Source organism: Poecilia reticulata, chromosome 3, assembly GCF_904066995.2.
Source record: "Poecilia reticulata chromosome 3, P_reticulata-male-v2, whole genome shotgun sequence".
Classification (NCBI taxonomy): domain Eukaryota; kingdom Metazoa; phylum Chordata; class Actinopteri; order Cyprinodontiformes; family Poeciliidae; genus Poecilia; species Poecilia reticulata.
In genome coordinates this window covers 10,759,266-10,774,008 of record NC_088832.1, presented here as the reverse complement: position 1 = coordinate 10,774,008, position 14,743 = coordinate 10,759,266, and the positions used below count along the sequence as shown (strand labels likewise).

Below are 14,743 nucleotides of genomic sequence, written 5' to 3'. Positions count from 1 at the left end.
TTTGTATCGGTGAATTCCTAGTATCACCATAACAATCCTGTAGAAACATAACCAAACGTGGAGCAGCAGACAACCTGCCTCTCATACAAACCTTTCCATAAGCAACTCATTTATTCTGTATTAAATATCTCCAAAGCTGAAATCTCACAAGTTCATGACCGAGTTCTTTATTTGGTCTCACATTTTCATTTAGTGTCTATTAACTTCCACCTTGGGCCATTATTGTAATAAATAAATACTGGAGATATTTGAAATTTGTTGAAATCTAAAACCTGATTCAACCCTCAGAGGAGACTAATTTCTGCTGTTAGTACCACAGATCCGGCTCTTTCACACACCATCCTCTCATTTCAGGTACTTTATATGCTGCCGGCACCTGCTGTAACCGTACAAGATGAAGGTCCACTCAGAGACAGGCAGCAACACAACATCGTTAAAACCGAGGCAGAGACCCTGAGGTTCCTGAGCAAGAGACTCTCCTGTCCTCAACAAGCCCTTAATATTCTGCCCATGAAAACCTCAAGTACAGTTGGACATAAGGACCAAACCTGCTAGAGTCTGTGCCTAGAATGAGGCTGTGATCTCACTTTGAGTTCAGGACAAGTTTATTGTCTATTCCAATATATGAAAACAAAAAAGGACTAGAGATGTGGAAAATGCTGGAGGGAAGCTGGGCTGACAAAAGGAGCACCGAGTGCTCTGAGCCTGGATGTTATACGGGGAAGAATAATGGGCAGAGATGAATGTAACACCATATGGCGCTGAGATTTACTGCATTTTCACTTCTGCGTGCAGACACTGTGTGGGTAGCAAAGCATTGGAACTGAGGAGAGGTTGATTACTTCAACCCATCTTTCTGTACTTTCACTATCAGGCTGGAATGGTTTCAGACTCTGGAGTGAGGGGAGAGAACATCAGCATGAAAACCTTTCTTTTTCCCCCTTCTTTCCATATAGCAACTCAGTAGGGTTCACGAAATCCTCCTCTACGGCACTCACTGTATTACACCAACAACAGGACACGTGTAGGCTCTGCTCCAAAAGTGGCCACATCGCTCGGTCATCCTCTGCGTTTCACTAAAACCTGCACATTCTTGAATGAGAAGGATTTACATTCTGCATGCACCGAGTTCCAGCCTTCCCGAAGGCAAGAAAACTCCAGTTCCTGGGTTTTTAATCTCCTTATAGCACAATTAATATGTCTATAAATAATTGTTGTAGTTTAAGCTGGAGTCTTCCAAAGAGTGTAAAGGTGCGTGTCAGTGGAAATGTCATCATCCACAGGAGCCCCCTCAGGGTTGCTTCCTTTTATCTGTTCTCCGCAGCAGCAACTGCGACAGATAATCCGGAAATCTGCTGATGATTCTGTTATGCTTCTTCTGAGTGATGAGGTTCAGTCGTCAGCCGGTTGTTTGTGAATTTGTTGACTGAGAGCAGCTATCAGGGGACGTTTTCATGTCACCGGGACATTTTATTTGCTGTAAAATAACAGGGCTGCACAGCAGCTCCCACTGAGAAGCCTTTTTCTATCCTGCCTCGCTTCACCCATCTCCTGCATTCAGCCTCAGCTCTCCTCCCCCCCTCTGGCTCTAACGTCTATTTGGTGCGGCAGCTACAAAAACTCCTCCACCACCACAAGTGTACTTGTTCATTTTGTAAAAGCTTTTATTGCAAAATCTAAAAGAATACTCTTTAGCGGGGGGAAAGTCTGAGGTGTTGGAGAAGCCCTTGGTCCAGAATACGGTGTAATACAGCTGCCATTTAGATGAAGTATCCATGTTTAGCTTCACAACTATTGGTAATTCCCAATGGATTTTAACATAACATCATTCACAGATTCAAGTTCTGACCTTGGAGGCCAAACAAACATAGCGTTAGCTTGGTTGTGCTAGCGGTGTCTTCCTGTTAAGTGGGAGAGATTCCTCCCCACTGTCGCCACACACTGAAGAACGTGGCTGGTAGTTTAATATCCGGGAAGCAGAGAAGATATTCCACAGTAGCATGTCCTGGATGCCACCATCACTTGTTGACAAGCTCTGCTAATCCACCTCATTTGCTTTTGCCATTCCTCTTTAAATTTTGATCTGGTTGTACAAGTAAAAATATAGGAAAGTGTCATCTGGAAAGCGGTTCTGGAACCTAGAATTTCATCTCAGGTAGGTACAAGGAGGTTTCCTGCAGAAACAGAATATTGACACCATTTTTAACTGTAGGAATTTGGTTCTTTCTATGAAATGTCTGCAGAATCTTTCCCCAAAAGTCCTGGAGACCATCAATATGCTTTGTGGGGAAATATGGGAGCAGTCTGGACGACAGTGCTCTCTCACCTTTGAACCTTCCACCTTGTCTGACGTTTTGTACATTTTGCTGAGGCGAGGCCTGCAGTGCTCTATATGTTGTACTGGGTTCTATTGTGACCTCCTGGATGACTTTTTGATGTCCTCTTTGAGTCATTTTGGTACGTCAGTCACCCTGGGAAGGTTTTCCACTGCTTCATGTTTTGATAACGACTCTTTCTGAGGTTTGTTGGAACCTCAAATCCTTAGAAAAGGCTTTCCAAACCAACAGACGTCAGGGACTTTGCTTCTCATGGGTTCTTGAATTTTTTTTTAGATCAAGAAATTGCAGAATATGTTGCTTCTTGGCATATTTTTAGTCTCCTTCTTGTTGTCAGGCAGGTTTTTGAGTCAACAGGATAAGGGGATACAGTATGAGGCCTTGGTGTTGAAATTAAAACAAAAACATGGTTATTTATGATTTAACAAAAGAGGTGATTATTTTTCATAACTTGCATACTTGGTTAGGATTTTTTCCTCAATAAATTAATCAGTAGAGAAATGCATTTAAATTTTTCAGTGGATGTCCTTGTCTTGTATTAACAAACATTTGAACATCCTAAACATTTAAGTAGGACAAAAAGAGAGAGAGAGATAAGTAAGGCGAAGAATCCTTTTTCAAAGCACAGAAACTGTTTTTGTATTCTAAAAAGCTGTGAGACCAATCATGAATAGTTAGAAGTTGTTTTTCCCTGACCACGTTGCGTCTGCACCCTTGTGTGGCAGAGAAAACGAAGCTGACTCAGTACCCTGTCCAACAACAGGCTGTTCCTCTCCCCTTTCCTCGCTCCCAGTGATGTTCTTCCTCCAGACTTGTCGAAGGGCTCGGTAAAAACCCTCGGTGAAACAGTGGACCAGCACAGTCCAGCATACAGTCAGGCAGAACAAACACGTGTCACTTCATTACTCGGTAACGTCCGCACGACAGCCCAAATCGAATTCAAGTCACAGATACTGCCAACCGAGCTACCTCTGGATCTACTTCCTGCTGTCTAATCTCAATCACACAGCCTTATCTCTGTCCTCAGGAAACCTCGGCTCTGACTGGAGTTGGTTTCACTGGGCAGGAAGAAAGCAGAACATCCCTCTCTGCTCTCATAAAGCTCTGAATTAAGAGACTTGAAGCTCTTTTTGGGAGCTTTTAAATCATCCTAAAAAGATTTAAATCCTACAGTGAGAACATGACAAATAGTAAAAACTGTCTACAAACAGAGTTAGGGAATTTCATCTCTGCATTTAAGACACGCGGCTCTCTCTTTCTTTCCGAGTGAAAAGAAAGAGAGCTGTGTCTTGGGCTGCTGAGAGCTGGTCCTCCAATTTAGAAATGCTAAACTTTGGAACAGAAAGGGCAGGAAGCAGCTGTCGACCATGAACCTGTAAAGTTTCCATCTTTCATCACAGACACTGACTCAAACTGAACCCTTTTTCTTTGATTCTGTGGAGAGAGAAAGGAAAAAAAAATCCTTTTCTGCTTTTATACCTTTGGGTTATTTTCTGCTCTTTGTGACGGAGCCACTTTCATCTACATACTTCCTTCTCAGCAGAAACCGTGCAGTGTCACTCTTAAAAGGCACTTGGAAGCTTTTGCTTCTGGAGCACCTTAAAAGGTAAGTTAGGGGGGGCGGCACTTTCACGTTTTCGCAGGCTTTCTGCTGTGTTTACGTTTCATTTTCCTTTTTTTCTTCCATGAGAGCTTAGGAATTTGTCAGATATGTGAAGATTTCCCCCGCTGGGAAGATAGAGATCTGGAAGATCCACAAGAAAAGTACATTTGAACTTAATTTATAGATTAACATGCAAATTTCTTTCCTGAAACATGAAAATTACTTTCTCATATGTGTCAAGCTACTTTCCCAGAATCTGTTGATTGCATTCTTGGTATTTGCATGTTCCTTAATATTACTGATTACTTTTAAAGGAGATGAGGAAGATTGCTTTATGGAAATTCATAGACGGCTTAACTGGATCTTAGAGGTTAATATCTTGGGTATTGCATACTTCATGTTCTTGTAATTTATAAATCACATTTATAGACTTTTTGGGATTGTATTCCCAGGACACGTAGCGTTACTTTTCTGAAATTTATAGGCTTCCTTGCCAAAGGCTGTCGATTTCTTTACTATGTGTTCCAAGTTTTCTAAGTTTTATTACATTCCCAAAAGGTGTAGGTTACTTCCTCATATGTGCATGTTATATTCCCAGTCCTCAATGATCAACAAGAACTAATTTAGTCCATTTGCAGAATAAACAAATAAATTTAATTGGTTTTACAAATTACTTTTCTAAAACTTCTTACAGGATTTGGTGGAATTTACGAATCATCGCTCCACTTTTTGTAGATTTCTTCCGTAGATTATCGTTTATAAAATGCTAAACTCTCTTGTGATACGTTCTTATTTTTTGAAAATAAAAAATAATGACTGAGGCAGGATTTATGATAAAGTCAGCAATACAAAGTTGGAGCATTTTCACTGACATTGTCCAAAAAATACCTAATTGAAGTAAATTTAGTGTGCACGTTCATTCGCCTCCCCAGAAACCTAGGGCATTTTTTAGTTCCCGTGACTTTATATGACAGATTTTCATTCATCCTCTGGTTTTTCTCATGCAGGACCTCATCAATAAAGCCCCCAGAGGAATTGCATGAAGAGAACACTTTCTGTGCGTACTCCACTTCTCCATCCACGGGTAAACACCATTTGAGGAGCTGAAAAGATGTTTACTGGTTTTGAAAGGATAATTCATTTCGAGCTGTACATCCAACCCTCGGGGGGTTTTAGAAGCATCTGCAGCTGCCTTTTTTTTGGTTCATATCTTTATTTAAAAAAATAAAAACCTGCATCTTCTGGCAGATTTAGCTTTTATCATTCTGAAGACATGCCTTAATTTGAGTATTTTTTATGTAGGCCATGGATTCTAAAATGCTAGTTCGAAGCAGACTGTCAGTATTTCTGCGACAGCTGGCAACAAACACATGAATGACCACTTGATCCATTTGGAGGTCTGCCACTACTATTTGGAAGAAATAACACAGATGTGAACTGCGATTTGTCTTGCATGATAATGTAACGGCTTCGTTTCATGAGAAATTTATGTAGCCAGAAAAAGCTGAGAAGCTGTGATGTAATAAATCAACGTGTAGGTCATCTTCCTGTAGGGCGCCGAAACCACAAAGTGTCGATTTCATTCGCTTGTTTTCACATGCGCCACTTGATTTCCAGGCCAGACGGTCATTGCTCTAAAAAAAAAAAAAAAAAGAAAGGGAAAGTATACGCAATTTGTTTTGGTCAGTCACTGGAACGCCATAAAAGGAAAAATATGTCCATAAAACACAGGGTCTTTGGAACCTCTTTGTGATTTATGAGGTTATTATGCTGCTGATGCTGTTTTTCAATGATTAGCATTTAGTTTTTCAAGATTAGTCTTTTTTTAACCATAGTTATCAAATCATTTCAAGTAAAATCATTCATCAAATCATTTGTAGAAGCAGCTATTTCACATATTAACATATTTTATGTCCCTGCCTACTATAGCAACTCCACACACACTTAAATCTGCCTGTCTGTCCATGTTTAAGTAACAAATGTTGTATGAATGTGTAATAAGGCTGAATTGTAGAGATTCTTTATTTACAGGAGACCTATAAAAATCCAATAAAAGGCCTGCAGCTTATCTAAAATGCTGCGTTAAGACTTCTGGTGTAATTAACTGAGTGATTTTTCTATAATAATATGGAAAATATTTTTTTATGATAACATAAAATTTAAAATTACCCTCCTCACATGAAGTCAATAATAACTGAGCTCCAATATATAGCCTAGAACAATTTGCTCCCAAAACTTTACACTTTACTCTTAGACTGCATAGACAATAACTGAGCCCCAGTTATTGTCTATGAGGTAAAGACTGACTATAACATTGGACTTTTGTTAAAATTGAACAAAAAAAAAAAAGAAGCTTGGATACTTAGAGTGGCATGCTATCCTGAACTATTTATATACTTATGCTGCTTTTGGCTCCTGGAGTAAATGCTGACCATTTTTCCATTTCTCTCCAGTTATGCATGATTTCCAGTACTTTCTAACATTCATCTTGTCATTTCTTTCTGCTTTTTTCCATAGAAGTTACACTTAACCTAGTGATTGTAGTCTGATTTAACAGTCAGTTTTATTATTATTTTTTAACGAGCTTTATGGCCCCAATTTAGCTCTATACTTGACTTCCGTCGGCCCAGACGCTGTCGTTATTGCCTTTCCAAGCAATGGATAAAAATGCCAGGCTGTGTAGAACTGAATCCGCTCCATCAGCGATACAGCATCTCACGCGATCGTCCTTGAAACAAATCTCATCACAGTCTTTTATTTGTCGGAGTTTTAGGCGCAGCACCTGAACGCACCACGGCTTCGACGGCTCCACCGTGGTCAGGTGACCCGCAGCAGTAAAGCTGATCTCTGGCTTCTTCCTCGATGTCGGAGGGGAGTGCGTCTGGAGGAAATGGGCTCTGGCAATGCTCGAGTTTGATCACTCAGAGATCCGACCAGCTGAGTCTGTGAATGGCGCCAAAACAGGACCCTAAGCCGAAATTTCAAGAAGGTTGGTGTGTGTGTGTGTGTGTGGAGGGGGGGAAATGATACGGATGGTGGCTCTGAATGTCTGGATGAGGAAGGGGGCGGGTTTGTTATTGTTGTTTTTATTCTGCTGGAGCAGCTCCCCAGGAAGGGACAGAAAGGCTTCGTTACAGCTTTTAGTCGAAATAATCCGATTAAAATCTTCCTGAGGATGAATTTTTGTTGTTGTGAATCGTTTTAAAATGGAGGCGTTTAAACATAAATTCCCCGAGGAAGACAGAGGGGGTTGGGGGGGCTGTATCTATAAATTGTCACACAGTGGATGCATCAATCAGCTGGCACATAAACCCGCTGCATAGCATTATACGCTAAATAGAAAATGCAGTTTTTAAGCATACATGTTCGTTTGTTTGTGTGTGTGTGCGCGTGTGTGATGATTTTCTCTCCTTTCCAGGTGAAAGAGTCCTGTGCTTTCATGGGCCACTGCTCTATGAGGCAAAGGTTTGTCTCCCAGAAGGGATTTTGGATGTTATTATCTGTTTCCTTTATGTAAAAAAAAAAAAAAAAAGAAGAAAAAAGCAAATATCTGGCACCAACTTAACGGGAATGTGTTTGTATTTCTTGCTTTCCAGTGTGTCAAAATCAACGTAAAGGACAAGCAGATAAAATACTTCATTCACTACAGCGGCTGGAACAAAAAGTGAGCAGCCTGGTGGTTGTTTTTTTTCTTTTTTCTAACAAATGCTGTTGATGGAGTTATTTTGTCTATCAGAGAGCGGTTGTGTTTCATATCTCATATTTTTTATATATATATTTTTGCAGCTGGGATGAATGGGTTCCTGAAAGCAGAGTTCTCAAATATGTGGACAGCAACCTTGCAAAACAAAGAGAACTTCAAAAGGCCAATCAGTGAGTTGATGCTTTTGTATACAGAAATGTGGGTTTTACCAGACGTCTCTCTCTCTCTCTCTCTCTCTCTCTTTCTTTTTTTATGAATGTAATTTTTTGATTTGATTACTTCAGCTGTTTTCAACAGTGTTATACAACTATTTGTGCACTGCTGACTTTGTACGAGTGCCTTTTACCTCTACGGCAGCCATTAGTCTTCCCCTGGAACATTTCACAAGGTTGCAGCAAACAGAGAGAGAGAGAGGGGGAATCTTTGACCTTTCCTTTTTGCACAGTCTCTCAAAATCCAGAGTCCTTGTTTATGCTCTGTTCTCTTCAACTCCCACAAGTTTTCTATTGTATTAATGTTTAGGAGCTGAAATAGCAACTTAAGAAAGTTTAGTTTGAACTCTGTGAACAGTTTTCCTGTTTATTCGACTGTACTGTACTGTATGTCGTGGGATATTATCCTGCTGGGAAACCCGTAATGACCATGATGCTGCATATATTTACATGTCTGCACTGCGACATATTCCTGATAACTACTTCTGTCTTCCTTCTTTTTCAGGGATCATTATGTTGAGGGAAAGATGAGGGGTTTAGCACCAAGCAAGAAGATTGCTGCTGTGCAGCAAAAAAATGTCGATCTGTAAGTTTACTTACTTTAAGTTTGCTTTGTTTTTTGTTTCATGCTTTCCTGTACGTATGTTTGAGGACAATTGCTGTCATACTAGATATGGAAATCATAAGTAAATGTCCTACAAAAGTACTATTTTACTGTTCATGCATATACATGCAGACCCTCTTTCTGCTGTCAGAGTAATATCACTAATGTACTGCATGTTCTACTACACAATCTTGTGCATTGCGTAATTTAAATTGGACTTTTATTGAAAGGTAAAACTCTGATTAGTTAGTGGTTTGTTCAGAAAACTCAACAGTCACTTGAAAGAAGAGCAAGAGCGGGGGGCTGCACAGTGGCGCAGTTGGTAGAGCTGTTGCCTTGCAGCAAGAAGGTTCTGGGTTTGCATGTTCTCAGTTGTTGCATGCTTGGGTTCTCTCCAGGTACTCCGGTTTCCTCCCACAGTCCTAAAACATGACTGTTAGGTTAATTGGTCTGTCTAAATTGTCCCTAGGTGTGAATGTGTGTGCATGGTTGTTTCTCCTGTGTGTCTCTGTGTTGCCCTGCGACAGACTGGCGACCTGTCCAGGGTGACCCCGCCTCTCGCCCGGAACGTTAGCTGGAAATAGGCACCAGCAACCCTCCCGACCCAACTAAGGGACAAGGGTGTAAAGGAAATGGATGGATGGATGGATGGATGGATGGATGGATCATTTGTTGTGGTTGATATCAAACCCATCAAAAACTAAAATGTTCAAAAATTGCCATTTTTGAAGTTTTGACATTTATGTAATGCAGCATTTGTTGAATCCTAAAAGATACACCTGTTTGTCATGCTGACCGTCTTTCATACATATGTTTCATCCATTTTAGGAAAATTAAAAAGGCAAAACAGAAAAGTAAGTAAAATATTTTGAGTTTGATAGTCTATTGTAATACATGAATATTTTTGCCAAAAGTGTAAATATAAAGTGATCGAGATGCATAAACGTTTTACATCGTTTATACACATGGCATCAAGGTGGTTTTTAGGTAAAACTTTCCAAAGCTTTTTTTTTTTTTACATTTTTAATTTAAGCAAAAGGGAACAATGTTATGGTTTATTCCTTTGGAAGTTTGTGTTTCTGAAGACACTGTAAATGTGTGAAAATGACAGTGAATGTGTGTAAGCGACAGAAAATTAGTATAGTAAATAGCTAAATGAGACGCTGTAAACTCGAGGAGCTGTGTTTTACTATCAAAAGTGATTTAATAACAATTGTGCCTACGTTTAAACACACTTCATGTGTTGCTCAGTCCCCGGGTCGGGCGAAGGCACCAGCAGTGGCGAAACACCCCAGGCACCACGGAAGAAACGAGCGCGAGTCGACCCAACAGTCGAGTGTGTACGTAACCTCACCTACTGGGGAATATTCTCGGGTTTACGTCTTTTTACTGTAATAACACTGTAGCATCATTTTGTCAGTCAACATTTGTTTCAGCATTTTTCTTTTGGTTCTTTGTAATAATGGCGAAAAGCAAACACCTCTTCTTTTTTTTTCTAATCCACAGTAATAACCATCTGTTGACTCACATATTTGCAGTAATAATTTAGCAGAATCGACTGTCGTTTTTAACTCTGTGTGCTTCTATAGAGGTTTATTTAGCTCTGACGATATACCGTCAAAGCATTTCACCCAGCATATGCCTGGGTTTTTGTTGGAGCCATTTTAGCATCTTTAGTTTTTTTTTTTTTGCAAAACTTCTATTGTAGCTTTTCAGCAATGTTTGAGGTCGTTGTTTTATGGCATTCTATCTTTTTGGTTGAGTTTCACTAGTTGAAGCGTTGACCTCACGCAGTTGGGCTATTGTGGGATTTTAAATTGAAGCAAAGAAACAATGTCAGCAGTGATGTTGATAGAGTAGGGAGATATATATATAGTACTAGTAAAAAATATTACTAAAATAAAATATTAGTGGCCATAATAGCAATATTAATACTAGATATCCATATTGACTCACAAGTTCATATCGGTGCATCCCCAGTTCTGTGGATCAAAATGAAACCCAAAGCATTTCCCTTCCAACACCATGCTTTACAGTTGGTATGACTTAATGTCATTCATTGCCATTTCTTACTCTATGCAAACAGAATATACTGAACTGTTTGTGAATTTGTCCTTTTGTGTAACTGATGCTAATTGCGGGAATTAGCGGGTTGAATTGTGTGGCCTTTTGTTGCCATTACTTGGCTCAGATCAGGTGGAATATGTTTTGTTTTGTTTTTATTATGTGATCCTTCATGGATGAAAAGTTGGTGAAAAGGAGGAATCTGCTCCATCGCTTGCTGTTTTTATTTTACATCTTTAAATGTATTGCAACAGTATTAAATTAGATGAGGCGTGTGTTTACCCAGGAGGAAATGTTTGCGAACCGTGTGGAGGTGAAGGTGAAGATTCCCGAGGAGCTGAAACCTTGGCTGGTGGACGACTGGGACCTCATCACACGACAGAAACAGGTGTGAAGACAAAAAACACACACCCGCAAAACACCCTGTAACAAGCTTCCTGTCTTGCACTTCAGCTCAGGAATTACCCGGCTACACAACGAGTGAAATATCAGAGCTGCCCAAAAAAATAAGACAGGTGTGCTGTCTTGCTGCTATAATCTTCCTGAGAGAAATTAAATGACATATTTACCAACCTTTATCAAATGAAGCAGACGGTGGATTATAGCTGAGACCTGCACAACTCTGCCGTTTCTAATGCTGCCTTTGGTTGCAGAGAGTCCACAGGGCTCTGAGCTCATCCCACCAGTCGACTCACACATGATGTCATGACAGTACAAAACAACAATCTGGCTTTAATGTGAAAAGTACAAGAAGAAGTGTGCTTTCTTAATGACAGATTGTGTTGGATGTCAAAAAATATCTTACCAGCTCTCATCATCAGGTCTGAAGAAAGTTGCTTTTCTCGAGCTAAAAATAAACAACACGTTACCAAACAATCTCTCTTTTTGTTTTTTGACCAAGCAAAACCAGCTGAAAGCACGAAAAACAAAACCCGACTTCCATGATTTAATAAAAAAACTAAGTGCTTAAATTGCACCCAAGTGTAAACATCTCTTGTCTGTATGTTGGTTTGCTTAAGTCAAGAGCAAAAACTCGGATTGTCTTGGAGAATGCTGCTCGTCATGCCAGGAAGGGTTACATCCCAACCCGTTTGGGCTCCGTCGTTCTGCTCTGAGAGTTCATTCAAGCGGAGATCATTAGAAACAGTTTCCAATCTCCCCAGGAGTACATGTTCCACCGGGTTCAGCTGGAGGTCAGACTGTTCAGTTTTCAGGAAGCTTCCTAACAAACCCTAAGAGCTCCGTCCCGGATTCGATTGGCTTTTAAATGTTAAGGTTCGTGATCATGCGGTGGAGGAAAAAAAAAAAAGTCTGAAAGGAGAAGGTCTTGTCACACTGAATACAATACAGCAGGTTTGCAAGGTTGAATCATCAAACTAAAAACTTGGAACAATTTTTCGACATAAATCAGTGTTTTGAGAGAAAAAAAAATACAGCAAAGGAGATATGCTAATTCATCTGTCCGACTTGTTAAGTCTGCAGTCGGCTGTCGCTCTCTTTTCATCCATCCCACCCTTTTTTTCTTCTTTCCTCATTCTTCATTACCCGTTTCAGGCCCCAGAACAACAAGGAGATTTTGTGTCCTAAGTTATAAAGAAAATGGGAAAACTAAAGCAATCATGGTCCAACCTGAACGACTGAGGCTCTCAGGAAATGTTATCATTACGCTCCAAAATGAAGCGTGAACACAGCTATGCATCACAGCCTTCAGTTTTGAATAGAAATCATTTATTGTTTTCTTGCTTCCAGTTATTTCACTTGCCTGCTAAGAAGAGCGTGGATGTGATCTTGGAGGACTATGCAAACTACAAGAAATCAAAAGGAAACTCAGACAACAAGTAAGATGCTCACCTTCTCCTCCCCCGCCCACCTGATGTTTTCTGAATGTCAAAAGACAAGAGACATCAACATCCTGTCAGCCTTGCTTCACGTGTCCACCTCATTACACCGCCTGTCACATAATGTGTTTTCCACATTAGCGTCTTTACTTTCCTCCTCCGAACCCACTTTACGAGCAGTTTTATTGCTTTGTTGCGCTTTACGCCAGGAGGAGGTTTGCTTGTGCTGCTCACCGTGTTCAGTTGCCTCAACTGTAATTGCACTTCACGTGGATTGAATTTAAAATGCCATAAGAAAAATATTTTCTTCTCTTTAGCTTGTTTACAGGCATTGGTGTATTTTTTTTCCCCCACGTCTTCTCGTCTTCTTACGGGTTTCTATAAGTGCATTAAAATGGCACAATGCTAAACATGTGGAGGAGGTTTGAGCTCAAAAGCGATGACTTACTCTCTTGAAGGCTGCATTTCACTCCAGGACTTTGACTGGACGCTTTTGAGGTGCTGTTTGGTGCAATGGATTCAGTCTTCTTTTCCTGCAGGGAATACGCCGTGAACGAGGTGGTTGCTGGGATCCGGGAGTACTTCAACGTCATGCTGGGCACTCAGCTGCTTTACAAGTTCGAGAGGCCGCAGTACGCCGACATCCTGTCTGAGCACCCGGACGTGCCGATGTCTCAGGTGTACGGAGCTCCACACCTGCTGCGTCTGTTTGGTGCGTCCGAACGAAAAGCACCTCAAGTGAAACACGGTTAATATTATCATGGGGTGAACAATTCACTGAGTGCGCGCTAATGTTTGATTTTAGATCACCTGACAAATTTATTTTCTTTGCTAAAAGCTGAACTGGACTTTCTAGTAGCAGCATGTTTGTCTTTGCACAAACTTAATCCTAGATAAACCAAAACCATCACTATAAATCAAAACTCGTAGAGTCATCTTGCAGCCCTGTAGAGTTACGTAATGAAACAGCCATGTCGTGTAAATGCTATTTAACTTTTTTCGGATACTTGAACCCACATGTAGAATCTGAAACATTTGATTTGTCTCCTTTTGGAGTCAGATTATTTCAGACCAACAAGCTTTATTTGATCAGTTGATTACGTTCACTTTCTCTGATGGGAAACGCTTTCTGATTTTAAAAATGTATTATAATTTGCTAAAGCAATTTACTTTTTGTTAATTAGGCAAAAATATTGACTCATCACTTGTCCAACTACGTGTATGAAATTATTTACATGCACTTGTTTCCAAATATTTCATGCTTATGTTCCACTTTTAAACCAATATAATAATCATGACAGTCATTTTGATTTTATAAACGGACAAGCAAATAAATTAGGCTACATCAAACCTTAGGAATGAATGAATTATTTGGGTTTATTTTTTTCATTTGATCTCTTCCTATTCCTGATTTCACATATGTAACCTGATAGCTTTAACCAGCTATAGTTCTTAGTATTGTTTATAGTAAGAATTAAAAGCATAAATTAAGAACAAATTTTCTGCTCCTCCTCTTATTCATCAACAGTTCGTATCGGAGCCATGTTGGCGTACACTTTACTGGACGAGAAGAGTCTGGCCCTGCTGCTCAGCTACCTCCAAGATTTCCTCAAGTAAGCTCCGCCTCCCGGCACAAGAGCCTCCATGTCATGTTTGTCTGATTCTCAGATGACTAGTTTCTTCCTTCCACTTTCACATTAGTGCAGCCACGCTTGGCGGAAATGCTTTGAAACGAAGGCTATGAAATCGATTTTTCTGCTCAGGAAGCAGCTCTATTTTGCGTTTTTTTTTAAATCAGAATGGCTTTGACGGTGGCTGCAACATACTGCACATTGAGCTGCTGCATGGAGATTTAAGACAGAATATGTAGATTATTCATTGTAGCTTATTTGCTTTTGTTTAATTCAGTATCTTGCATGAGTTCTGAATAAAAACGTCAATATATCCAACACAAAAAAACGCCTGTGCGTCTCTACGAGCTTTTCTGCCGCAGCAGATTCCACGCTGCTCCACTGGTGACAAATAGTCTCACTGTTTCTCCAGGTACCTGGTGAAGAACTCGGCCAGCCTCTTCAGCGCCGGCGACTACGAGGTCGCACCCCCTGAGTACCACCGCAAAGCTGTGTGAGAGCTCTCAGCAATGCAGCACTCTGAACGAGACGCATCACCACCCTGTCAGGCCACAAGTAAAAATAACCATTAGCTCAGTGTGGATTGAAGAGTCGGATTAACTTTTTCACTTCGGCTGACATGTTTCTTCCGAAAAGATCTTAGGCGCTCGTGACAGTTTGCAGGGGAAGAAAACATAACCTACTTTTGATATCACTTTGTTTAAAAAGAGACAAAATAAACGGTTTCACAGTCATTTCAACAGCCAACTTTA

The 14,743-nt window shown here is 40.3% G+C and overlaps 1 protein-coding gene across 1 annotated transcript; it reads left to right on the top strand.

The window, feature by feature from the left end:
* Window positions 1–6,755: 6,755 nt before the first annotated feature.
* On the top strand, window positions 6,756–14,743 carry LOC103462110 (mortality factor 4-like protein 1). Its single transcript, XM_008404641.3, has 12 exons — window positions 6,756–6,928; window positions 7,358–7,404; window positions 7,536–7,603; window positions 7,726–7,812; window positions 8,360–8,440; window positions 9,287–9,312; window positions 9,710–9,798; window positions 10,809–10,910; window positions 12,272–12,360; window positions 12,900–13,072; window positions 13,889–13,973; window positions 14,404–14,743. The coding sequence occupies exons 1-12, from the start codon at window positions 6,889–6,891 to the stop codon at window positions 14,486–14,488; spliced, it is 972 nt and encodes a 323-aa protein (XP_008402863.1). The 5' UTR covers window positions 6,756–6,888; the 3' UTR covers window positions 14,489–14,743.